The following is a 27,705-nucleotide window of genomic DNA, read 5'->3' on the forward strand; positions in this document are numbered from 1 at the left end:
TGTTTGTCTTTCTGTATATCTCCCTGCACCTGTGTCTTTCTTCTTGTCTTTCTGTCTCCCTTCCTTCCTCTGTCTGTCTGTCCAAAGCAGCATTCCCTCCCCCTCCATTTCCCTCCCCCCATACCAGTTCCCTATGCACCTGCCCCTGTGTCTTTCTTCTTGTCTTTCTGTCTCCCTTCCTCCCTCTGTCTGTGTGTCCAAAGCAACATTCCCTTCCCCTCCATTTCCCTCCCCTCACACCAGTTCCCTGTGCACCTGCCCCTGTGTCTTTCTTCTTGTCTTTCTGTTTCCCTTCCTCCCTCTGTCTGTGTGTCCAAAGCAGCATTCCCTCCCCCTCCATTTCCCCCCCCCACACAAGTTCCCTGTGCAGCAGCATTATTGTTTCCTCTACCCCCTTTCCCTTCCCACAGTCGCGACTACAAACGCGGGCCCGAGTCCTTTACCAGCGGCCCCCCCCTTCCCTTCCCTTCCCGCGGGTCCGAGTACACATGGCGATTCAAGCAGCGTGTCCAGCAGTCTTCACACGCTGCTTTGGGTCCTTCTACTGGCCTGATTTACTCTGGCATGTCCGGAGCAAATCAGGGTAGTAGAAGGGCCCGAAGCAGCATGTAAAGACTGCTGGACAAGCTGCTGAAATCGTCAGTCGGGGCCACGGTAAGGGAAGGGGGGGGCGGCGGCAGAAATCTTCTTCTACCTTGCCTCTCCTCCACCGTCGGGAGTCAGCGCCAGGAGCTTTAACGGCTGGTGGTTCCGCGTTGAAACAATCCCGCGCCTCTTTGAAAACTGTGACGCCGCTGGAGCCGGGAGACGACGGAGAGGGCAGGGGGTGAGCCGCGCCTGCGCACTTCCTAGCTACAGCTCACGGAAAACGGACCCACGCTTAGGAAATGCGCATGCGCGGCTTACCGTTTTATTATATTAGATGCTACACAGACATATCATGCTAACAGAATACTGCAGTCACACATGACAGGAATAGTGTTAGGGGAATGCCCCCTAGTACGAGAGAGCCCTAAGCCAGCTGGAAGCTAAAGAAGCACTGCCTGGGCTTTGCAGCAGGATACATATTTCAAATCTGATATATTCTAATGACAAAATAGAAATAAAATGATTTTTTCTACCTTTTGTTGTCTCTGGTTTATACTTTTATTTTATTTTCACTCTTTTCCTTCCAGCGTCTGCCCTGTCTCTTCAATCCAGCATCTGCCTGTTCCATCCATTGTCTGCCCCTTCCAGAAACTGTCTGTCTCCTCCTGCCATCTCTCCTCTAGATCCCCTCCCTTTGGTCTGACATCTATCATCTTCCCTCTGTTCTCTCATGGTCTGGCATCTTTCTCCTTTCATCTCTATTTCCTTCCCCCCTGTGGTTTTTAGCATCTCTCTCTTCTCATTTCCTCCACTCAGATCTGATATCTCTGTCTCCTTCCCCGTTCTTTGGCATCTCTCTCTCCTCTCTCTCTTCCCTTTCCTTCTCTGGTCTTCCTTCTTAAATTTCTGCGTCCGTCTAAATTAAATTCGTTCTTACTATGCAGTCCTCAAATTCCCTCTTTTCACTATGTCTACCCCCATCCAGCATACGTCCTTTTTCTTTATCCCTCCTTCCATCCAGTATGTGTTCTCTTTCTCCACGTCCATTCAGCATTTGCTCTCCCTTCTCCCCACTTCCATCATCTGCCCTCTTCTCTCTCTTTCTCCCCACTTCCATCATCTGCCCTCTTCTCTCTCTTTCTCCCCACTTCCATCATCTGCCCTCTTCTCTCTCTTTCTCCCCACTTCCATCATCTGCCCTCTTCTCTCTCTTTCTCCCCACTTCCATCATCTGCCCTCTTCTCTCTCTTTCTCCCCACTTCCATCATCTGCCCTCTTCTCTATGCCCCTTCTCCCCACTTCCATCATCTGCCCTCTTCTCTATGCCCCTTCTCCCCACTTCCATCATCTGCCCTCTTCTCTCTCTTTCCCCCCACTTCCATCATCTGCCCTCTTCTCTCTCTTTCCCCCCACTTCCATCATCTGCCCTCTTCTCTCAATCTCTCCATCCACCACAGGCCCATCTTTCTCCCTTCCTCACCTTTCTGATTTTGGCAACAAGATCGGCAAGGCCCCCCCCTCCGCAACGGCACTCGGGGGCATCAGTGCCCCCCCCTGCAACAGCACTCAAGTTCGGCCTCCTTCTCCCGGCATCAATAGAACTTCAGATCGGCAACAGATGCTCAGTCAAAAGCTTCCCTCTGACTGAACTGCCTGGGCAGAAACAGGAAGCTAAATCAGGGAAAGCTTTTGACTGAGCACCTGTTGCCGATCTGAAATTCTGTTGATGCTGGGAGAAGGAGGCCGAACTTGAGTGCTGTCACGGGGGAAGGGGAGGAGAGGGGCGCTGATGCCGCTGAGTGCCGTCGCCGGGGGGGGGAGGGCGCTGATGCCGCTGAGTGCCTTCGCCGTTGCAGCCCAGGAATTTTCCGGACCTGGTTGGCTGTGCACCCCCCCTAAGGCTGCACCCAGGGCGGACCACTGTTTGGTACGCTACTGCTCTAAACTAGAGTGAGGGGTCGATGATAAGGAAGGAGCTAAGGGCTCCTTTTACTAAGGTGCGCTAGCATTTTTAGTGCATGCTGAAGATTAGCATGCGCAAACCCCATGCTAAATGAAAAATACTAACGCAAGCTCTATGGAGGTGTTAGCATCTAGCACGCACTAAAACCACTAGCGCACCTTAGTAAAAGGAGTCCTAAGTTTGGTGAAAGGATGTGGGTAGGGTTACCAGACATCAGGATTTCCCCGGACAGCTTTTCAAAACCCAGTACTTTGTCCGGGTTTTAAAAATCTTTCCTTCGTACAGGAGGGCATCCGCGCATGCATGGATACAACACGATGATGTCACATGCGTGTGACATCATTGTGCTGCATGTGCGGATGTGCTGCCTGACGAGAACAGGCAGTGGGGGGCAGGCTGGGGTGGGATTGGAGGTGGAGCTGGGGTGGGCTTGGGGGCGTGACAGGGCAGTACCGGGGTGTGACGGAGATGGGTAGGACTGGCCGGGCCTGGGGGCAGGTCTAGGGGGGGTCTGGATTTTCCAGATGGAATATCTGGTATTCCTAGATGTGGGTAGTAGAAGTTGTAAGTGCAGAAGGTGGAAATGGGGGTATAAGGAGTAAAAAAACACATGAGAGGAAAATAAACTAAAAAGGGAGTGACACATGGGAGGCCTGGGAGAAGAGTAAAAGAAGGGGCGGAAGGAGGGGGCAAGAAATTGGGAAATGGAAAAAGCTGTTAGGCAGGCAAGAGGTGATAAAAAGATGTTAAGATTAGATAAAGTACAAAAGGAAGAGTATCTTGCCTAATGAAGCATATAAATCTGGAAAAAGGCAAGACAGATGTCCAATCGAACCGAAAGCAAGCTTTATTAATACAGATGTAACAGTTTTATGATTCTAGTGTGACAATCTTATGATTCCAGTATGACCACTAGATTGTCACACTGGAATCATAAGACTGTTACATCTGTATTAATAAAGCTTGCTTTCAGTTTGACTGGACATCTGTCTTGTCTAAGATTTTAAAAAGACAATGGATGTAGGAAACAGTGAAATGTCTGTGATAGAGGAGTGAAACTGAGTGAGAGATAAGGGAATTAATGAGGAAGAGGCAGCTGTTGTTAAGTTTTAAGGAATTAAGACAGCTGCAACAGCCACACCAATTACAATCTTCACGGCCTCAGCAAAGACACAAAACATATTGAACCTCAGCCTAAGTCTATTCTCAGTTTTTAAGGCTGACTTATCAGTTTAGATCTGAGATTAGTCTTTAGTCTGGACAGTTTTACTCTCTAGTAGTGGTTCCCAACCTTTCTGCTGCTATAACACATCTTCAATTCGCAAAACCCAAAACAGAAGAACGGTTGATAAGCCACAAATAAAATTCTTCAATAGGCCATAAATGCACCGTCGTCTCGGGGAAGAAATGCAAATATGTTGACTAAATAAAAATATATTTTTTTTAAAGTGAATCCCCAGTGAGAAGTCTTAAGCTATTAAGAGCATGCCACCAGAGGTGTGTCTCTGTTTCTTAAAGAAATAGGCTAGATGCTATCGGTGGATTCTTTTTGTCGCCATCATCAGATTTCACGTATGTATTAACTAGTAAATTCAGTAAGTGACCCAAAATAATGTGAAATGTGATAATACGTTCTCCCAGAGAAAAAATGCTGACTGAAAATGAAAAAAAGGCAGACTAATATTCCGCCAATACCTTGCAGTTCTAGGCAGATTACAAAAGAAGGTTACAATGTGATGACATCATACAATGAACTTTATATAAAAACCAAAAGTCAAAAAGGAAGAATAATTTTAAAAGTGGTGAATCAAAAACATATGATAGTACTCCATTTGATGGAATCATTCAGTTCCTTAGGTTTCACAGTGTTCAATTAAAAAATCCAAAATTGTCCACGCAGCTCTATGTGGGCGGTCTTATCACCCATAAAAGCCTCAGGTACTTGCTCGATGATCAACCACTTCAAATCTCAAAATGATAGAAACATGATGGCAGATAAAGGCCATGCGCATAGCAGAGTAAGTCGGATAGGCCTGGAAAAGAGAACAAAAGTGTTTCTGAGGCATGTGAAACAGGGCACTGAAATGAAAGGAATGTAGTAGGGATGTCTCCGCCGAAATTAAAAAGAAAGTAGAAAGGACTCTAAACCAGCCATTAATGTGGCAAAGTAACATACATAACATAACATAACATAACATAACTTTATTCTTCTATAGCGCCATGATCAAATGACTTCTAGGCGGTTCACACTGAGAGAGCTGGACAATCAGTCAATTACAAATGCAAATAATAAAAGTACAACATATTACTCAAGAATAGACAGAATAAGATTAATTTTAGTGTAACTTCTGTTTAAGAGATAAATCTATCAAACAATGCAGTTTTAATTTCTTTCCGAAAGGCGCTTTAGGTCAGCCTAGCTCCTTTGATGTAGTTACCTAACCAAGACTGCACACCACTGCGAATAGTTGAATATTGAGGAGACCCAGCCCTCCCTTGTCCCTCAGGGAAGTAACAACTCTATATGCCAGCCTTGGTCTCTTTCCATTCCATAAATATTTGTTTATGGCCCGAATTATGCTTGTGTGAGTGTGGGGCGGACCAAATCCCTAACGCTCCCCTCTTCCGCCATAACGTTTCCCCTTCTCCACCTTAGAAAACAGATCAAACCCTTCTTTGCAACAGACCTATCCCTTAACGCCCCCTTCCCCCATCTCACCCCCCTCCCCTCGTCCTCTTTTTTCTGCCCCCCCCTTTTTTTTCCCAGCTAATATGCTTGGTTCCCCCCCTCTCTTAAACTTATTTGTATCCTACCACAGCACACTCTGTATGTACCCCGTATTTGGCCCTTCCCTCACCTAAATTGTTATTGTAAACAAGTTTGACCCTACGATTGCTTTGTTATGTTTCCTCTTTTTCTAATCGCACTGTATGTAATTCATCTATCTGTTGTGAACCGCCTTGAACTCCCTGGGTATGGCGGTATACAAAATAAAATATTATTATTATTATTATTAAGGGTAGCATTTGAAAGAGATACAGTTAATAAGGCAATAACAACATGTTTATACAGTGCAATCTTGCCCTAGAGGGAAAGAGGATAAGCCCTCCAGACTGCTAGTTTCTGTTCCATGAAACATAATCAGGTAGTGATGTTAAGAGTATAAAGCTGAGTCAGATCACTGGGCACCATAACTTCTAAATACTTTATGGCTCCCTCTGCCCATATTAAGAGGAAGGGTCTCTGCCAAGAAGCAGGGAAGGCAGAGTCCAGCAGGAGGACAACAGATTTAGTGTTATTGAGCTTAAGAACATAAGAATAGCCTTTTTGGGTCAGACTAATGGTCCATCAAGCCCAGTAGCCCATTCTCACGGTGGCCAATCCAGGTCCCTAGTACCTTGTCAAAACATAAGGAGTAGCAATATTCCATGCTACCGAATCAGGGCAAGCAGTAGCTTCCCCCATGTCTCTCTCAACAACAGACTCTGGACTTTTCCTCCAGGAAATTGTCCAAACCTTTCTTAAAACCAGCTACGCTATCTGCTCTTACCACAATCTCTTGCAATGCATTCCAGAGCTTAACTATTCTCTGAATAATAAAAAAAACTTTCCTCTTATTGGTTTTAAAAGTATTTCTCTGTAACTTCATTGAGTGTCCTCTAGTCTTTGTAATTTTTGATGGAGTGAAAAATCAATCCACTTCTACCCCATCTACTCCACTCAGGATTTTGTAGACTTCAGTCATATCTCTCTTCAGCCATCTCTTTTCCAAGCTGAAGAGCCCTAACCGTTTTAGTCTTTCCTCATACGAGAGGAGTTCCATCCCCTTTACCATCTTGGTCGCTCTTTGAACCTTTTCTAGCGCCACTATATCTTTCTTGAGATAGGGAGACCAGAATTGAATACAATACTCCAGATGAAGTCGCACCATGGAGCAATATAGGGGCATTATAACAGTCTTAGTCTTCTTAACCATCCTTTTTAAAATAATTCCTAGCATCCTGTTTGCTTTTTTTTGGCCGCTGCCGCACATTGGGAGGAAGGTTTCATGAGTAAAAGCCATATTCATCCACCAGCTCCAAAAAAGCTGTCAAAGAAGACTGTACGTTGGATAAGACTAAAAGTATATTATCAGCAAAAGCCAAGACCTTCACCTGCTGTCCCCAACTACTACACTGCGCACATCCCCATCCTTTAATATAATACAGAGTACAGGCTTCAAGTATATCAAAAAGAGTAAGGGTGAGAGCAGGCAGCCCTGACATGTACCCCGCAAGATAGGGAAGGCCAGAGTTACCTGGCCATTCACTAATACAGAAGTTCAGGATACAGCAGATTCAATGTGGGGGCCCTATGTGGCTGCCCCTGATGCCCTTGCTTAAGGCTGGCCCTGAGTTTGAAAGTGATAGAGAGATACCGGACCTGCGTGGGTGAGGGGGTGAGGAAAGGATAAAGAGATGCTAGACCTGAATGAGGGGGTGGGGTGCGGTGAGGAGGAAGGAGAAAGATACTGGACTCACGGAGTATGGGAAAAAGAGGTGCCTAAGGAATAAAGCGGCACTTGATTGGCTGCCGCATTGGATGGAACTGAACTAAAAATTTATGGGCATGTGCCTGTCCAGGCCCACTCATATCTATGCCCCTGCTGCTTACAAGTATTGTTAAATTTTGCTCCTACTGGCTCATGCGCTTTCTCCCCTCTAGCCATGCTCGGCGTGGGAGCGTTGAGTGGCAGTTTGGAAGGGCCATCATTGAACCCTGTAGAACGGGCAATGCCTGTGGGTTTACCAAATTCACCGACCTCCTTCACTTGATTTTCCATTGATCCTATGGGTAAGCATGCAGCTCAGGGCGTCACTGATGCTCACCTCCTGGGATCAACTAAAACTTTTATTTTATGGTGCTTCTCACAGGTCTTCCGCTAAGCCATCTCTCCTCCCTTCAATTCTGTTCAGAATTCTGCTGCATGCCTCATTCCGCCAGTGTCTTTGTTCTTACGTTACCCCTCTCCTCAAATCGCTTCACTGGCTCCCTGTCCCACATACAGTTCAGACTCTTTTTTTCTGACCTACAAGTGTGTTCATTCTGCAGCTCCTCAGTATCTCTCCTCTCTTGTCTCTCCCTATACTCCGCCCCGTTAGGCTCCGTTCATCGGGTGAGTCTCTTGCCGATGCCCTTCTCCTCCACTGCCAACTCCTAACTCCATCCCTTGTGCCTCGCTGCGCCATATGCCTGGAACATCCTATCTGACTGTGCATCATGCCCCCATCTCTGGTGGTGGTCAAATCCAGACCTAAAACCTACTTTTTTGAAACTGTGTTTGTATTCGACCCTACCAACTTGTAAAATCACCCATATCTGTTGCCATTCCCTCTTTACTCCCCTACCTCTAAATCCTTTGTGTTTTCCCACCTCAGGTGCATGTATAAATCACTTTTGTCCTATATCTGTCATATTTAGATTGTAAGCTCTTTGAGCAAGGACTGTCTCTTGTATGTTTGTTGTACAGTGCTGCGTGTGTCTGGTAGCGCTTAAGAAATAATACAGAGTAGCAGTAGTAGTAGTAATATGGGTATGAACAGGGAACTTGATGGACTCCTGATTTTCCCCTGGAAGCACTTTTCCACAGTACAGAAGTCACCCCACCTTGTGAGATGGTAAAAGAGAGAGTTAATTTATTTATGCGGGGGATCAACAATCTTTCTTGGCTTCCTGTCTTTCCCACTGTGATTGCTCTGATGTGTCTATTCGTGTGCTCTGTTGACCTTCTGGCCTGTTTTAACTCCCCAGGATGTTGTTTTCCCTTCTGTTGACAGCTTGACCCTTATGCTCTGAGCCTTTGTGTTTATTTTTTCTGTGCTTTCTCCACTGTATAAAATAATCACTAGGAAACACTTGAAATCACATTTGGACAACTGAAGGTCTTATTTTCGAAACCCGCTAAGTCTATATTAGTTGCATTAGACTTAGAGCAGGGGTCTCAAAGTCCCTCCTCGAGGGCCGCAATCCAGTTGGGTTTTCAGGATTTCCCCAATGAATATGCATGAGATCTATGTGTATGCACTGCTTTCAATGCATATTCATTGGGGAAATCCTGAAAACCCGACTGGATTGCGGCCCTCAAGTAGGGACTTTGAGATCCCTGACTTAGAGGGTTTTGGAAAGACCGTATGCTCTTCAGTGAATGGTTTTACTGAAGTCCGAGTAGACCTGGTTTAGAATGTTCTGTATATTGCATGTCATTGACTCTTATAACTCACAGCCCACATCAGATACTCTTAGATTCTCATACAAGGAGGTCACCCCCTCAAGGATGCTATGCACATTAAGTTGTGGCTACCACATGAGTTGTATGGGGCATTTAGTAGAGTGTGTAAGCACTGTGCTCGCCTCCTTTCTGATCTGCTGAGAGACTAACGTTTCTCAAACTAATCTGTTTGCTTTCCTCAGGAACTTTCAGAATCATAAGAGGGGCACATGCTGTGCCATACTAGAGAATGGAATGGGGAAAATTTGTCCCTGTCCCCAAAGGAACTCAATTTTCCCATCCCCGTGAGTTTTGTCGCTGTTCCTGTCCCTGCCCCATTCCTGTAAGCTCTGCCTTAACTGCACAAGCCTTGAACATTTATGATTTTAAAGTGTTTGAAGCTTGTATAGATGAGGACAGAGCTTGCAGGAATGGGGCAGGGGCAGGGAAAGAAATTGCTGGGATGGGAAAATGAGTTCCTCTAACATGTCTGCCTCGGTGGGCTTCTGTTTAAGGCTATTTACAGATTGTGCAGAGTAGAGAATGACAAGGGGACAAATATTTTCCCCTCCCCACAGGATCTCATTTTCTCATCCCGGTGAGTTCTTTCCCTGCAAGCTCTGTCCTCATCTGCACAAACCTCAAACACTTTAAAATCTTAGGTGTTCTAGGTTTGTGCAGTTAAGGCTGAGCTTACAGGAATGGGACAGGGACAGTGACAGTGACAAAACTTGTGAGGACGGGATGGAGAAATTGAGTTCCTGCAGGAACAGGGAAAAATGTGTCCCCATGTCATTCTCTAGTGTATCTATAGTTATCTATATCTATAGTTACTGTAGGTGCTGGTATTTTAGGCTAAGAAAACCCTGGCTTAATATACCAGTGCCTAAGATTTCGATGCCTATTAGCACTTAAGAGAATGACAAGGTGTATGGTGATGCAGCCTGCTCCTAAATAAAGTAACTTCTCACAGTCGCCTGGCTCTTAAGATTCTTTCACTGAGCAAAATGAATTCATCTTCCTATCCACATCTGCAGTGGAACCTACTCCTTTAATGTTAAATTCTGACAATGAGTGTGAGTTACAAACAGGGCTCTTTACATCTGACCCTGTCTCAATGACTATAGGCTAGATTCACAAACCTGCCCGATCAGGAAGGATCCGGGCAGGTCCGATGGATTCTTCAAAATCCAATATGCAGATGGGGGCGATCGGAGGAACGCCCCCATCTGCCGGCACAGATTGCTGGTGTGCGATCCCGACGCATATGCGGACCATCTGTAGATGATCTGCGCATGCGTCTAGACCTGTCTGAGCCGTGACTTAAAAAAAAAAAATTTTAACTACATTTTTAATTTTTTAACCTGCGGGTTAAAACTACAGGCTCACAGTGTGGGGAAGGGCAGGAGAGATTTGGGGTGGCAGGCAGGAGAAAACTGGGGACGAGCAGGGCGGCGATTTGAGGCAGAGCAGGCAGGAGACATCGGGGCAGAGCAGGCAGGAGAGATCCGGGGAAGAGCATCGGGGCAGCAGGCAGGAGAGATTTGTGGCAGCAGAGAGCAGGGCTTCTATGGAGCTTCTTGGGTTGATCGGCCAGCCCAGTCGATTTCCAAAATTTCATTGGTGAATTGCGTCCCTGTCTACTTTGCATGCGTTTCTCCTCATTTGCATGCAAGGATTCGAAGCGGATTGCAGGAGAGGTTAGTGAATGGGGCCCGAGGGAAATCTGGTCACAAAGGGGTCACAAACCGATCAGTACACGATCGGTTTGCTTTGTGAATCTAGCCCAATGTCTGAGACAGACAGCATAGAACCTGACATTCTGTATCACACTTATAGCCAGTGGTGTAGTGAAGGGCGGTGGCAGTGGAGAGCCTCTTAAATGCATTACCCCACCCCCCATACTGCTTCTAGTTGTCATTAGCAGCAAGCAGAGTCTTCTACCCGCTGCTCACGCTGGCTGATCCTGCCCTCTGACATGACTTCCTGGTCCCATGAACAGGAAGCACGTCAGTTGGAGGGTTGCAAGAGCAAAGGTGGGGAGACCCTGCTTGCAGCCATTGACAACTAGAAGTATGGGGAGAATGCATTTGAGACCTCCACACCAGGAGGGGAGAGAGAGGCTAGCATCCCCACCAAGTCAGTTTCCAGGATGCTATGCGCCCCTTACTATGCTACCACTCATGGTGGAGTTTCTGCTGTGTGTGTAAATATTGGGACATTTTACTCTGTAGTCCTTCTAAATTGTAAAGGGCTGTGTCGGAAGCATGTTTGGGGTAGATCTTGGGTAGGCTTCAAATCTGGACATTTTTCAGTGATAGTGGAAGAGAAAAAAAACATCCAGGACAAAAAAGAAGAAGTGTAAGTTTATTTAGATCTGTTTCAGTCACAGCTAAGTCACAAAAAGGTGCCCTAACTGACCACAGGAGGGATTAAGACATAACCCTCCCCTTAATCCCCCAGTGGTCACTGACCCCTTCCCATTTCCCAAAAATGTGACAGATATGACCATTCTTAAGAAAGCAGCAAGCAATTGGATGGAGTAGCCAGGTGGTCAGTATAATGAACAGTGAACAATGGGGCTCAGGTTCAATTCCCATTTGAACTCTTTAACTTTAGTAAATATGTGAACATAAGATTAGCCATACTGGGTCAGACCAATAGTCCATTTAGCCTAGTATGGTGTTTCCACAGTTGTCAATTCAAGTCACAAATACCTGGCAGAAACCCAAATAGTAGCAACATTCCATGCTACTTGATCCTAGGGCAAGCAGTGGCTTCCCCCATATCTGTCTCAATAGTAGACTATGGACTTTTCCTCCAGGAATTTGTCCAAACATTTTTTTAAATCCAACTACGCTAACCACTATTACCATATCCTCTGGCAATGAGTTCCAGAGCTCTTTCAAAGGAGGGAAAGTAGCGAGATTGAGATGTAATAAGAAGTTGATATCTACAAGATGGCAATAGCCCAACACCACCTCCATGACCAACTGGGCAAGGTGTATGTGAGGAAAGAGAGCCTCCATAACACAGGGCGGCAGCTAAAGCAGAGTCTTCAGGGCAGATCCAGGTCTCAGTTAGTGCCAGCAGGTGGAGAATTCGAGAGATAAAAAGGTCATAGATGACGCTAAGCTTGTTGGAGACAGAGTGGGCATTCCACAGGGCTCATGAGGAAGGGGGGAGTGGAGGAGAGGAGAGGAACAACAAATTTGTTCCACCAGCAGTAAACTGTGAAGACACCCTGCTTGGTTTGCATTGAACAGATCTTATATGCTTCACTATGCGTTCCAAACTGCATTAGCACCCTCAGACAGGCAATCTCCTGTGTGCTTTTATAAGATTGGACACATTTTACTGTTAATGGCAAGAGGTGCAAAGCTTTTATCACTGGATTGTATTAATACATAACAGATTACACAGCAACTGAACTTTCCATTCAGATTAGGTGTCCATAGTACATACATACATATACAGTATATCTCTCCTCTGGACTACCTGGCCAGTATAGTTTTCAGAATACTCTGAATGAATATGCATGATGCAATTTGCATATATTGCAAACAGGATGTGTGGAATCTTATGTGTATTTATGGAATGTCTTAGGTGTGTCACAAAGACTAGGCTAAGAAATGATGGTTTAGACAATCTTAGGTTTAAAAAAAACGTTTTGCACTCCATATGCAATTTCATTTAAATGATTTCAGGACTCTAAAGTATGCAGAAAGGGCATAAATGACCTGAACCGAATATAAAAAAATACAGCCATGCAGCTTGTGACCTCAACAACTGCCCCATACCTGTTAAAAGCCTCCACTCCAAAATTTCGCACCCATCTCATACAATAGGTACAATCTCTATTCACAGAGGGCCAATTTCCACAGGAGCTCAACAAGCTCATAATCACCCCTATCTGGAAAGTTCCAGAGGGCGCAACAGATCTCCCTTCCAACTATAGACCCATAGCCTAAATACCATTGTATGTCAAGCTAATGGAAGACCTAGTGGCACAATACCTACCAACTACCTATTAGACCACAGTTTACTTCATCCCTCTCAATCTAGTTTCAGGACCAACTACAGCACCGAGACACTACTTGGAGCTCTCCTGGACACAGCCTGACAGCACTGCAGCATTTGACTTAGATCATGCTTAACATGACCATACGTCCAGTTTTGAATGGGACCATCACGTTTTTAGGTAGCCTGTTCCATTGTCCCCAAGCACAGCTTCGGGATGCCGAAATGTCCCATTTTCAGGGGCCTACTAAAGAAACAAGTACCGTAGCAAATACAGCCCTGTCTCCTCCCACCCCCAGTACCTTTTTTTTAATCCTGGCGGCTGCCTCCTGTCCTGATGTCTTCTGGCAGCAGCAGAGCAGCACACCTGCCTGGTCCTGCGTCGCTCACTGAATGACAGCCGTCCAGTTTTCATAAGTCCCATGAGAACTGACAGCAGCCATTCAGTGAGCGGTGTGGGACCAGGCAGGCGCGCAAAAAGCTTGCACTTGCCTTGTACGCTGCTCTGCTGCCGCCGGAATATATCAGGACAGAAGGCAGCCACCGGGATTTAAAAAAAGTACTGGGGGGAGGAGGTGTCCTGTCCCGTTTTTAAATGAAAAAAAATAAATGGTCACATTAATCATGCTATCCTACTACATATAATGGAAGCCACAGGAATCACAAGCAGAATATGAACATGGTTCCAAGGTTTCCTACAATCCAGAATTTGCAGAGTCAAGACAAACAGTGAAAAATCAGAATCCTGGTCCAACCCCTGTGGCGTACACCAAGGATCACCACTATCTCTAATGCTTTTCAACCTCTAGGTTGGATTCCTCGGCACCAGCTTGGACAAATTAGGTATTACATCATACAGCAATGCAGATGACATCACGATACTCCTTCCTTTCAACCAACCAATGCTCACCACAACAGATAAACTGCACAGGACATTAGAAACAGTTGAAAAATGGATGAAAGACTACAAACTTAAGCTGAATACGAGCAAAACAAAATTCACAGACATAGAAATAAACTCTATCATATACCACATTCAACCCACACTAAAACTTCTTGGGGTGATGATTGAGAGATGCTGTACCATGCAACTACAAATCAACAGGACTGTCCAGAAATCCTTCTCAGTCATACATGACCTACAACAAATTCAAAAATTCTTTGATAGAGAATAATTTTGACAACTGGTTCAAACCCTAATCCTGGGATTTGACTACTGCAATGTCCTATACCTCCCATGTCCCACAATCATGATAAAACAATTACAGACAGCTCTCAGATTGATCTATACTCTGAACAATTATGATCACATCACCACTGCTTACCTAGACACACACTGGCTCTCAATTCAAGCACAAATATTATTCAAATTTTACTGTCTACTGTTCAAAGTCCTGAATGGAGATGTCCCTGTCTACTTGAGCAATTGCCTCATCCGGACCAACTCAAATAGGCCAAGGAGAACACAGCAACTATTTACTCCCCCCTCCTCCCTCCAATCAAAAGCACACAACACAAGATGTACGACTTTTTACTAATCACTCAGGCCGTGAAAATAGACCACTACCTCTCCAATTTACTGACCACAACTCCAGACTACAAAACAACCCTCTGAAGAGAAATAAACCCTGTTATTCAGAAATTTTGTCAAGACAAACTAATACTACTCCTTAACCCCTGATCCTGTAACTTTCACGTAAATCACAGACCTAAAATCTGTTCCTGTTATATGTTCCTGATCATGCACTTCACTTGGAAATGTCCAGATTACCTAGGGTTACCAGAACCTTTTCAGCATTTTGTCTGGTTTTGAAAAGCTTCCTTAAAATCGCATCAGGCAGGAGGGCATCAGCGCATGCTTGCCCAATGAGAGCAGGCATTGGTGGTGGTGGTGGGGAATGGTCTGGGGGGGGAGGCTAGGGCGAGATTGGGCCATAACAGGGCAGGGATGGGTAGAACTGGGCGGGCCTGGGAGCAGGCTAGGGGGTAAAATCTGGTAACCCTAAGATAACCTTGCAGTTCTAGGCGGATTACAAAAGAGGTAAAGGTGGAATAAAAGTCCCTAATGTAATATGATGGTTGTGCCTCATACACACCTATTACCGAGCTTCAGTTGTAGGAGGGAGGCACTAGGTCAGTTCAGGATTTTTCTGCCAACCTCTTCCATAATGAATATGGATCTTACAGCTCTGATTTTCACGGGTAGAATCAAGGATTACAAATACCATATTACCATATTGCTTTGTGATAGAAGTTTAAAACCAGGACTGGCCAAAAGAGGTCTCCCTCCTGGAGCTGTGTAGCATGTACACCCTGTTAACATAGCCAGCTGCTAGTGTTTCTAGAAGTTCGCTATAGTAAATGTTAACTTTTATTTAGGAAAATGATTTGTTATTCCCCTTCTTAATGAACCGAAATATCTGCAAATGCGGCTGTCTTAAATTCATGATCCCCCTTAATCTCACTATTGCCCAAGACAATGCTATGTAACTTTAAAATTTCTTGCCAATGCTTTATTTACAGACTACACTTCTCCCTCCATATTCGTGGTTTCAGCAATCACGGTTTCGATTATTCGTGGTTTTTAGCTTGCTGGCTCCTCCCCCCAAATTACATCAGCTTGCATAAAGAAATCGCTGATTCCAAGCATTTACAGAGAAAATCGCTGATTCCCAGCACTTTCTTTACCGTGTTTTGCCTCTCCTTCAGGAACAGGCCAGGTCTCCCACCGTGTTATTCGCAGTTTCACCATATTCACGATGGTTTTTAATAGAAAACAGCGAATAACATATGAAAATGTTATTTGCGTTTTTTGTATTTGTGGGGTCTGTTAATCCCCTAACACAGTGAATACGGAGGGAGAAGTGTAATATTCGGGGGTAAAAACTGATGCAGTACTAGCCCCTAAAACCTAGTTTTCAGTATCTGGTTTATTTTTTTATTTCAGGTGAAATGCATATGGTTTTTCTGCACTAGAAATTGCTCAATCGGCCTCCTCAAGTATTGCAAATTAATAATTTGAAGGCCTTTCTGTACCAGTTGCACTGTACTCTGTACATCCAGCAGTGCTATCGAAATAAGTAAGTATTACAGATAGGGTTATCAGATGTCCAGATTTCCCCAGACATGTCCATTTTTTAGAGGACTGTCTAGGTGTCCAGAGGGATTTAGAAACCTGGCACTTTGTCCAGGTTTTGGACGGTCCTGGCTCTGCCAGAGCTCGGGGCCACAGCTGGAGGGCCTCCGAGCATGCTCCAGACGCAGCCTCAAGCTCCAGGAAGGAGTTGAGGCTTGTGTAGACTGGGCAGAACAGGGCAGGGCTGGGGCAGGGCCAGATTTAAGGATCTGGAACACATCTAGCAAAAATTGTAAAAAGAATGCTAGTTGTTCGGTCTGTACCTGTGCAAGACCATGAAGGTTTTAATTTACTGCAAGCTCTGGAAAGAGACATCCTACAGTGGATGTACAAGTAATTTAGAGGTCCTTTTACAAAGCTGCAGTAAAAAGTGACCTTAGTTCTCCCCTAAGTAGGTATTTCTCACATGCTAAAACCATTTTTACTGCAACAGTAATGATACTTCCCCCCCCCCAATATTTTGCATTAATGGCCATGTGCTAATGTTGCCATTAGTGGATGGCCATTACTGACAACCATATCTGTGTTCTGGTGGTAATGTAAAGGCGTTAACTGGTTAGTGCAGGAATGCCTACTCTTGACTCATGGTACACCCCCTCAAAAGAAAAATTTAGCATGCAGTTAGTGCATGCACATTGTGAAGCTGCTGCACCTTAAGTTAAGCACCGGTAGGGGCCTAACTTATTGGTGCCTCTTTTACTAAGCTGCGGTTTCTACCGCAGCCTGGAGTGCTATATGCTCCGATGCTCATAGGCATTCTATGAGTGTCGGAGTATTTAGAGCTTCAGGCCACGGTAGAAACCTGTACTGTGGCTTAGTAAAAAGGGGGGAGGTGGGCTTAATAGGTAAAGCCATATAAAAACAATTTTAAAATGTAGGTGCCTACTGACGCCTTGAAAAATGGCGCCTTCATTGCATCTACGGAGGTGCCTTAGAACACCTACGGTCAAAGTAGGCGTGGTTAACACTGGAATCAACCTTAGACATTCTAAAGCTCCTTTGTAGACGTGATTCTCGTCAAAGGTAGGTGCTGGAAATATAGGCCTTTAAAACCCTGGCCTACATTTTTGGTGCCTGACTTTGACAAAAGCTACGATTCTGTAAATGGCACCATTGCATGATTGATGTTTTTAAGGCAGCCGCCGATAGTGACGCTGTTTTCAGAATCTGACCCTAAGTATATATTAGCAACTAATGCAACTTAAAAGGGCTCCTTAGACTTTTGGGAAATTGCAGGAATGTTTGCAGCTTAAGGCCATAATGTTAAGAATTGTGGAAAAAGCCCCCTCCACCCATCATGGGTACTCTTGCAGAACTTTTGGGTTTTATTTTGCTTTTGCTACAATTTCTCTTTCTGAGCAGCTTGGCCCCATTTTAAAGGGAAAGAGAGAAAATTCTTTGCATATGTTTTGCAATTGGTTAGCCCCTATTTTAAAAATCCTTAAATTACGCTGAGGCTCCTTCTTATGTGATCTGAGGCTGAAAGGAAATCCAAAATCCCTGAAGGCCCGGCCTTAACTCTCTGTGCTCTAAATATTATTATAAGAACATAAGAATTGCCATACTGGGACAAACTAAAGACAACTGTCATTTCCTGTTTATATAGATGCTGAAATGTTTTTCCTCTCTTCCAGAGGGCTATGGTGTATATGGTAGCACTGGCTGCTGGCGGAATCCTTGTTGGGATCCTGTTGGTGCGCTACCAGGTTCGCTCGAATGGGGTCTGGGCCTTGTGGTGGCATGACGTAATTGACAGGGCAATCCGGGACTTCCTGACGCGTACTTCCAAGCCCAAGCGCATCCTGGCATATGTGGAAAAGCACGCAGTACCTGGGGACGCAGAGAGTGTGGTGAATGCCATTGATGCATATTGCTCCAGGGTGGAGTGGGCTATGAATGTAGGCAGTGACAAAGGTACAAAGATTTTTCTATATATCCCTAGCACAGGTTAGGGTTGCTAACTTTTTAGCAGAGAAAAACCTGACACTTCCTATCCCACCTCATGCCCCTCCTGTGATATGACTCACCCCCTGGTCTCCCCACTCTTCTTCAACTAATTGTTCACTTTAGGGTTATCATTTGCTTTGTTCAGTGTCTCTTCTGCCTTTCTCTGATTTTCCTGCCTTTGTAGGGTCTTCTGTCCACTTGACATTTCTTATCTCTCAATAAGAACATAAGAATTGCCGCTGCAGGGTCAGACCAGTGGTCCATCGTGCCAAGCAGTCTGCTCCCGCGGTGCCCTGAGTTTAGCCTTACCTCCATGTCCACTGCTCCTTCCCCTCCCCATTTCCAGCATTGTCCTTCTTGCACTGGGCCCCTCTCTCATTCCCAAATCCCTTGCCAACATTGCACTTCCCATGCCTGCCATCTCTCTCACTCTTATATCCCTTTTTAGTGTTGCCTTTCCTATGACCCTCTCTCATTTACACCTCTTTTCCAGCATTGTGTGACCTCTAGATTTCCCCTGCCTAGTATCTCTTTTCTATCTCTCTACCCTGGGGCCAAGGTAGCATTTTCTCCCTGTCTCTCTCCTGACATCTCTCCCCCGGTCTAGCATCTCTCCTTTCCTACCCTCTCTTCTCATTGACTCTATCAGTTCTTTTTGTCTTTCCTTGCTCCCCCCACCATCCAGTCTTTCTCTCTTGTCCCCCTCCACAATGAAGGGGCACAGGCAGGCCCATAGCAAACCTGTAACAGGCTGGCTTAGATTGCCAAGAGAGGTCTGCATGCATATACAGCCGGGACACCCATTGCACATGAACAAAAATGCCTTTTTAGTTTATTTTAAAACATTGCAACCACTATCGCCCTTCCCCCTTCTCCCACACTGACCTCTCTTCCACTTGGCATTCCTCCTCCAAATGAAATAAGAGTACATTTCTGCTTCTTGTGTACTAGTACAGTGGAACAGTGTTGGAAGAGATCCTTCATGAACTGAGATAAAGTTCATTATTCCCGTTGTAACAATTTCAAGATCATTTTCAAAATAAGTTAAATAGTGCCACTGGTCACAGTAGTAGTAGTAGTAGTAAGATCTGTGCTACAGTTTTCTAACAGTCTAATGGAAAAAATTAACTTGGACTCTTCATATTCAGCTATTTGATTAATGGTTAAATAGCCTGTAAAACTGGATACACAAATGGAATTTGGAGGGAAAATTGGGCTTATTAAATTTTGATTAGTTTTAACTGATTTATTTCTTAATTAGTGATATAATGTGTTTAGATTACTTAATTTTATTTTCAAGTAGAAATTTGACTATATGATGTATAACAGTTATTTTGGGATTCTGTGCTGTATTTAACAGCCAAGTCCCTGCTGAAAAGTATGACATGAAATATAAATATGGATTCACATTATATTAAATGAAAATCTACTCTTTGGTGTTGCAGGAAAGATCCTGGACCGTGTAGTTTCCGAAACGGACCCAGACACAGTGCTGGAGCTTGGCACTTACTGTGGCTACTCCACTGTGCGTATTGGTAGGCTTCTAAGACCTGAGGCCCGTCTGGTTACCATAGAGATGAACCCTGACAATGCCAAGATTGCTAAGCAGATCATTGCATTGGCTGGCCTGAACTCAAAGGTGTTAAAATAAGTCCTGTTTTTTATGTATTTACATTTCTGTTGCAATGTATTTTATGACTTACCCGTTATAATCATGGATGTGTATGAGGGCATTAAGAACTGTTCTGTAAAGTAGGCACTCGCATTTATACACACATGGGCTAGATTCAGTAAATGGTGATCAAAAATGGGCATTGATAAAAATTGGCATTCAATGTTATTCTATAATGATCACCCAAAAATGAGCACCCATTATAGAGTAACTGAGTTTAAAAAAGTTTTGGACAAGTTCCTGGAGGAAAAGTCCATAGTCTGCTATTGAGACAGAAATGAGGGAAGCCACCTCTTACCCTGGGATCGGTAGTATGAAATGTTGCTTCTATTTGGGTTTTTGCCAGGTACTTGTGACCTGGATTGGCTACTGTTGGAAACAGGATACTGGGTTAGATGTTCTAGTATCATGGAGTGCCAATTTCAGCACCCAGATTTGGGCATCAGGACTCAGGCCTACTAAAAACGGGTGTATTTTCCCCAGTGCCCAATTTGGGTAAACATTCCCAGCATTCTGTAACGCTGCGCACAAACTTTCAGAGTTTGAAAGTTCTGGTTAATTGATTTCCGGTTAACAGAGAGTCTGCTGTACATCTAAGCCAGGGGTATCAAAGTCCCTCCTCGAGGGCTGCAATCCAGTCAGGTTTTCAGGATTTCCCCAATGAATATGCACGAGATCTATTAGCATACAATGAAAGCAGTGCATGCAAATAGATCTCATGTATATTCATTGGAGAAATCCTGAAAACCCGATTGGATTGCGGCCCTCAAAGAGGGACTTTGACACCCCTGATCTAAACGGAGGCACAATTTCAAGAATTGCTTTAATTATATGCATCTGCCTACACAGTCTGCACATACATTCTGCATATTTTCAACCATTCTCAAACTGAAGTTACATAGCTGCTGGGTTTTTCTTTTTGGGGGGTCGGGTATATTTTTCCCTGTGAAAAATAAAGGGCCCGATTATCCAGCATTTTGCTGATCGCTGTCAGTGTTAAACCTGGAAATTCAATGCCGGGTCATGTCCTGGCATCTGCATTGAATTTCAGGTTTGTGATGCTGGATAATGCATAGCCGGGTTAAGTGATATATTCAGCGCTTAACTAGCTATAGGTTGTTGCATAGGAATTGAATTAGCATTGGAGCATTTACCTTGCTGGCCCACAGTAATAAGCTCTTGTGCGGTTTAGTAAAAGGAGCCCAAAGTTATGTGCTGAATATTGGTATTTATCCAGCCAAGTGCCAACTCTGCCCTTGGAACACCCCCCTCCCCCCGCAAAATAGCTGTTTTTCAGTTTAGCACAAACCAGCTATTTTCAGCAGCACTAACCAGTTAAGTGCCACTGAAAAAGCAAAGTTACTTACCGTAACAGTTGTTATCCAGGGACAGCAGGCAGATATTCTCAACAGTGGGTGACGTCACCGACGGAGCCTCGCAGCGGACAACCTCGAATGCAGACTTGCTTGAAGATCTTTGTAAGAGCTTCCGAGTGCTGCACTGCGCATGCGCGAGTGCCTTCCCGCCCGAGTTAGGGCGCGCGTCTCCTGTGAGGAACTTCAGTTCAGATACCTAGCTAAGAAGCCACCAGGGGAGGAGGGTGGGTTGTGAGAATATCTGCCTGCTGTCCCTGGATAAGAACTGTTACGGTAAGTAACTGTGCTTTATCCCAGGACAAGCAGGCAGCATATTCTCAACAGTGGGTGACCTCCAAGCTAAGCATAATGGGATGGAGGGAGAGTTGGCAAGTTAAGAAAAAAGATTTTGCAAAACAGATTGGCCAAAATAGCCATCCCTTCTGGAGAAAGTATCCAGACAGTAATGAATGGTGAATGTATGAACCGAGGACCAAGTGGCAGCCTTGTAGATTTCCTCAATAGGAGCTGATCTGAGGAAAGCTAGAGACGCCGCAATAGCTCTAACTCTGTGGCCCGTGACTTGACCCTGCAGAGGGAGACCAGCCTGAGCATAGCAGAAAGAGATGCAAGCAGCCATCCAGTTGGAGATGGTTCGCTTCGAGACAGGATGCCCCAACTTATTTGGATCTAAGGAGATGAAAAGTTGTGGGGCGGTTCTGTGAGGTTCAGTGCGTTGCAAGTAGAAAGCCAAGGCACGCTTGCAGTCCAAAGTATGGAGCACCACTTCTCCAGGGTGAGAATGAGGCTTTGGAAAAAATACTGGATTGATTGATGTGAAATTCTGAAACAACTTTAGGTAAGAATTTTGGATGAGTACGGAGGACCACCTTGTCATGGTGGAAAACTGTGAAAGGTGGATCCGCAACCAAAGCTTGTAACTCACTGACCCTTTGAGCAGACGTGAGGGCAATCAGGAAAACTACTTTCCAAGTAAGGTACTTGAGATGAGCCTTATCAATTGGTTCAAAGGGGGGGTTCATCAATTGAGCCAAGACAACATTGAGATCCCGGATCACTGGGGGTGGTTTAAGTGGTGGATGAATATTAAAAAGTCCTTTCATAAAGCAGGAAACCACAGGATATGCAGACAGAGGTTTACCATCAAGAGGCTGATGAAAAGCAGAAATCGCACTGAGATGGACTCGGATAGATGTAGACTGAAGTCCAGATTGTGATAAGTGAAGTAAATAATCCAAAATAGAAGCCAAGGAGGTAGACATTGGCTTTATATGGCGAGTAGAACACCAAGCAGAAAATCTAGTCCATTTCTGGCCTTAACACTGCCGAGTGGACGGCTTTCTGGAAGCGACCAAAATATCTTGTACAGACTGAGAGAACTGTAGAGAATCTGTTAGGTTGAAAGGTACCAAGCTGTTAAATGTAGAGACTGCAGGTTGGGATGTAGCAAGGATCCTTGACTCTGAGTAAGCAGAGAGGGAAAAACTGGTAGAAGCAGAGGCTCCCTGGGCTGAATTGAAGTAGAAGGGAGTACCACGGTTGTCTGGGCCACCAAGGAGCTATCAGAATCATGGTGGCATGTTCTGTCTTGAGTTTGACAAGAGTCTTGAGAATCAGAGGGAATGGAGGAAAGGCATAGAGAAAGAGACTCGTCCAATTTAGGAGAAAAGCATCTGCCTCGAGGCGCTGGGGAGAGTATATTCAAGAGCAGAACTGAGGCAGCTTGTTATTGAGGGGAGACGCAAAGAGGTCTATCTGAGGGGTCCCCCATTGAGCAAATACTGACGTAGAGGCGAGCAATTGAGTGTCCATTCATGAGGTTGCAGATGACAACTCAATTTGTCCGCCAGACAGTTGTGCTGACCTTTAATATATGCAGCTCTGAGAAAAATGTTCTGATGGATTGCCCAATCCCACAGCTTCAGAGCTTCTTGACAAAGGGAGTGAGATCCCGTACCTCAATGTTTGTTGACATAGTACATGGTGACTTGGTTGTCCGTCCGGACAAGGACTACGTTGTCATGAAGAAGGTGTTGAAAAGCTTTGAGAGCATTGAAAATCGCTCTGAGTTCCAACAGATTGATTTGTCAAAGACGGTTCGCAGGAGTCCAATGACCTTGGGTACAGAGTCCGTTGAGATGGGCTCCCCATGTGTAGGTTGATGTGTCTGTTGTGAGAACCTTCTGATGAGGGAGATTGTGGAACAGCAAACCTCTGGAAGATTGGAAGAGAGCATCCACCAGTGGAGAGACTGCTTCAACAAAGGAGTTACTGTAATTTGTTGAGAAAGCGGGTCGGTAGCTTGTTGCCACTGAGATGCCAGGGCCCACTGAGGTATGCGAAGGTGAAGTCTGGCAATAGGAGTCACGTGAACTGTAGAAGCCATGTGACTGAGCAGAACCATCATTTGTCTTGCTGAAATTGATGTGAGATGAGACACTTGATGGCAAAGGCGAATGAGGGTATCCAACTTGGTGGAGGTAGAAACGCTCTGAGCTGGACAGTGTCTAGAGTGGCCCCAATGAATTGGACAGACTGAGATGGGGTCAGCTGGGATTTTGGAAAGTTGACTTCGAACTCCAGACTTTGGAGGAATATAATCGTCTGTTGGGTCGCTGCAATAACCCCTTGTTGAGAGGGGGCCTTGATAAGCCAGTCATCCAGGTATGGAAAAACTTGGAGACCCTGGGCACGGAGGGCTGCAGCCACCACCACCAGACATTTCATGAAGACTCTGGGGGATGAGGAGAGTCCGAAAGGAAGAACTCTGTATTGTAGATGAAGATTCCCCACCCTGAATCGAAGATATTTGCGAGAGGCTGGATGAGTGTAAGCCTCTTTGAGATCCAGAGAGCATAGCCAATCTCCCTGATCCATCAGAGAATATAAGGTTGGTAAAGATAGCATAAGAAACTTCTCTTTGACTAGAAATTTGTTGAGGGCTCTGAGGTCCAGAATGGGTCGCAAATCCCCCGTCTTCTTTGGGACTAGAAAATAACGGGAATAAAAGCCCATGTCCCGTTGGTTCAGAGGAACCTCCTTGACAGCTCAAAGGCGAAGAAGAGCCTGAGCTTCCTGAAGAAAAAGGGGAAGTCGCGACGAATTGGAAGGACACTCTCTTGGAGGGCGATCTGGAGGCACCTGAAGAAAGTGAAGTGAGTATCCCTCCCGAAGGATGGTGAGAACCCAGAGATCTGAGGTGATTATCTCCCACTGGTGATAAAATTGGTGAAGATGACCTCCTATGGGCAGAAGAGAATTTTGATGCAGAGAGGTTGGCATGCTCAGACTGGGAATGTCAAAAAGACTGAGCTGGTTTAGTCGCAGCAGGAGTCTGAGCCTTCTGCTGTCATTGTTGTGAAGGACTTCTAGGCGGAGGCCTGGAGAAAGCTGGTGTCGCTTTTTGGGGATAACGACGCGGTGGTTGCTTGTATGGCCGAGCAGGAGGAGTCTTAGGCTTTGACCGAATCAAGGAAGCAAAAGAGCGCTCATGTTCTGAGAGGCGCTTTGTAGCAGCTTCAATAGAATCATCAAAGAGTTCATTACCCTGGCAAGGCAAGTTCACTAGATTGGGATTCATATCAACAATGTGGAGCCAGGCGAGGCAGCGCATGGCTACTGCAAAGGCAGAAACTCTAGAAGAGAGCTCAAAAGCATCGTATGTGGCTTGCAGCATGAAGAGTCGAAGTTGAGACAGAGTTCTGATGATCTGTTTAAATTCAGAAAGACTTTGTTCCTCCAGAGCTGGATAGAACTTAGGCATCAATTTGAGGAAATGGTTAAAATAAGCTGTGAAAATGTAGTTATAATTGAGAATTCTGTTAGCCATCATGGAATTCTGGTATAACCTATAACCAAACTTGTCCATTGTACAGCCCTCCCTGCCTGGAGGGACCGCAGCGTAAAGCTTAGATGGATAAGCTTTCTTTAAAGAAGATTCCACAACCAAAGACTGGTGAGACAATTGAGATTTCTTGAAGCATTTGCAAGGTGCTGTGCGATACCTAGATTCCAGCTTGGATGGAATGGCTGTAATGGAATAAGGAGTTTCCATATTCCTTAAAGTTTGCTTCAATACTGGAGTCATAGGAAGCCTCAAGGTCTCCTTGGGTGGATGAGGCAGCTCCATGTCAGCCAAGTATTCAGGTGTATATTTGGAATCAGAGTGAAGATCCAGTTGAAGAACTTGTCCCATGTCGAAGATGAACCTGGCAAAAGAGGCAGACTTTGAGGTCAAGGCATCTTCTGGAGAAGGAGTGCGAGACCGAGGAACTACTGAGTAGGACGGAGAAGCCTCTCTGGAATACTGAGATAAAGGTTCAGAGTCCAGGCGCACAGTGATTGAGGAAGCTGCACTACCTGCGTGAGGCGGAGTTAGTGAGTGTTTGCGCTTCAAAACCCTTGATGGTGAGGTCCCCGGGGTTCGAGGAACAGAGTGGGTCAAGACAGGAGGAGAAGACTCCCTTGGAGGCAGTCTCGATGGAGGAGTTCTCGACCTCGATGGAGACTTCGAGGAGAAGCAGCCGGTGTAATAGCTTTGCGAGACTTATGTTTAGATTTGGAAGAAGTCTCAGTAGCCTTGGATAAACGAGGCATAGAAGTCTCAGTATCCGGAGAAAGCGAAGGTTTCTGTGGCAGAGATGTCTCCTGAGGAAGCGAGATGCCTCAAATGCCTCGAGCGATGCTTCGGTCGAGGTGGAGGAGAGAGTGTCCGAGGAGTAGGTGAAGAGTCACTGGATGAGAACCGATGAGGCTTCTGAGGCTTGCCTCGAGGTGCTTCGACAGGAGTCCCAGACTGCTGCTCAGGCTCGTTCGAAGGAAGCAGGGTCGAGGACGGAAGGAGTTGTGCCACGACCGAAGAAATCTGAGTGGTCAGAATGGCTTTTAACATGTCCTCGAACATAGGTACCAAGACAAAGGGATCAGGTCTCGAAGGTGCAGCAGTGCGCTCCAAGGAGGGCGACCTCGAGGATGAGTATTCCCGATGCTTGCAAGCACGCTTAGCTGGAGGTCTCGAAGAGGCTGGCAGGACCGCGGATACGGCCTGGGATGCCTGAGACCCTGGAAGCTTCTTAGGAATGGTACCTGAAGGAGAGACAGGAGACTTACCTGTCGAGGACGACTTCAGAGGAGCTGCCGGCGAGGCCTTCGAGACCAAAGATGTCGAGGTCGAGACCTTAGTGGAGGCAGAAGCTGGCATCGAGGTCGAGGACTTAGATGTTGAGGCCATCCCCGAAGCCGAGGTCGAGACCTTCTCAGGCGGTTGGTCCATAGTGCCAAAAAGTTGGAGAAACTTGGCACAGCGTTGACGAAAGGCCCGAGGTTGAAGGGTAGCACAGCGCAAGTAAGCGACAGGGCAATGTTCAGGGCCCAAACAAACAATACATTGACTATGGGGATCGGTGATTGAAATGGTCTTGTTGCACTGGCTACACTTTTTGAACCCAGTAAGAGGCCGGGACATAGAAAAAACAAAGTCCGACGTACCGAACGAGGTGAGCGGCCAGGCCTAGGCCAAAAGGCCGCTGACTGGAAAGAAAAAACAAAAAAACGAATAAACTCTTTTTTTTTTTTTTTTGAAGAACAAATGGAAACGCGAGCACAGCGACTTAATAATAAAATAATAAAAAGCTACAGTAAGAGAAGGCAACGAAGGCTGCAGAGCTGAAAAGAAGAGGACTTCTCGGCTCTGCGGAAAACTTTGAACTGAGGTTCCTCACAGGAGACGCGCGCCCTAACTCGGGCGGGAAGGCATTCGCGCATGCGCAGTGCAGCACTCGGATGCTCTTACAAAGATCTTCAAGCAAGTCTGCTTTCGAGGCTGTCCACTGCGGAGCTCTGTCAGTGATGTCACCCACTGTTGAGAATATGCTGCCTGCTTGTCCTGGGATAATGACCAATTAGCCCCAGATGGGTGATTCAAACTGGCTGTTTAAATCCCATTTAATTGACCTAGTAGGTTGTTGTTTTTTTTTTAAAATTAAAATGGTACACTGTTGCCTCCCCTGACTTGATCCCACCTTCTTTTTTTCCCTGACAAGTAAATTGCTGTTTAGGTAAACTTTATAGCATTTAGCTTATGTCTTTTATCAAGGTGAGTTACATTCAGGTAGAGTAGATATTTTTCTGTCCTAGTGGATTGTACCTGTGGCAATGGAGGGTTTAAGTAATTAGTCAAAAGTCTCACAAGGAGCCACAATGAGTTATAAGCCAGAACCCTGTAATGTAATGTAACCCCTTGGCTCTCAGCCTGCTGCTCCAACCACTAGGCTATTCCTCCACTTCCTAATTTTAGACATCATTTCCAAGTCTATCACAACTTGTACCTCTTTCATTGCTTGCTTTTGTCTCTGGCTCCTTTTCTTTCTCCTTCGTCAGTAGTATTAGTGTCTAGCTGTTCTCCTCACTTTCTTGGAAGAGTAATACTGCATCCTGGGCCCAAGGCCAAATTAAAGAGTAGGCCAAGTAGGCACGTGCTTCAGGCATGAAGAGTTTAGGGGGGCCTGGTGCACTGCCAGCTCCGATGACATTGATGTACCTGCCTCCGGATCTGGTTCCACACATCCAAGTATTGCCTCCTCCTGCCTTTTTTTAATTTTTCAGTGTTATCAAACTCAGTCTTCAAAAGGCCATAGGCAGCGTTTCATACATGCTGTTTGTGGCTGACCTGGAAGTCTTTCCTCTGACGCTGGGATTTTATATCAAAGGGAAGGCTTCTGGGTCAGCTGCTGGCAGCATGTAGGAACCCCTTCACA

The 27,705-nt window shown here is 45.5% G+C and overlaps 1 protein-coding gene across 7 annotated transcripts in view; it reads left to right on the forward strand.

Annotated features, from left to right (window-relative positions):
- Nucleotides 1-27,705, forward strand: part of LOC117349901 (catechol O-methyltransferase A-like) — a 72,685-nt gene that overhangs the window by 25,955 nt on the left and 19,025 nt on the right. For all 7 annotated transcript variants that reach the window (XM_033923608.1, XM_033923599.1, XM_033923652.1 and 4 more), the window contains exons 2-4: nucleotides 15,767-15,899; nucleotides 17,590-17,869; nucleotides 19,348-19,541. In XM_033923608.1, coding sequence (XP_033779499.1) covers nucleotides 17,596-17,869; nucleotides 19,348-19,541 — 468 coding nt within the window. In that variant the 5' untranslated portion in view covers nucleotides 15,767-15,899; nucleotides 17,590-17,595. The remainder of the gene's footprint in view (nucleotides 1-15,766; nucleotides 15,900-17,589; nucleotides 17,870-19,347; nucleotides 19,542-27,705) is intronic.

This window comes from Geotrypetes seraphini, chromosome 1 (genome assembly GCF_902459505.1).
Source record: "Geotrypetes seraphini chromosome 1, aGeoSer1.1, whole genome shotgun sequence".
Taxonomy (NCBI): Eukaryota; Metazoa; Chordata; class Amphibia; order Gymnophiona; family Dermophiidae; genus Geotrypetes; species Geotrypetes seraphini.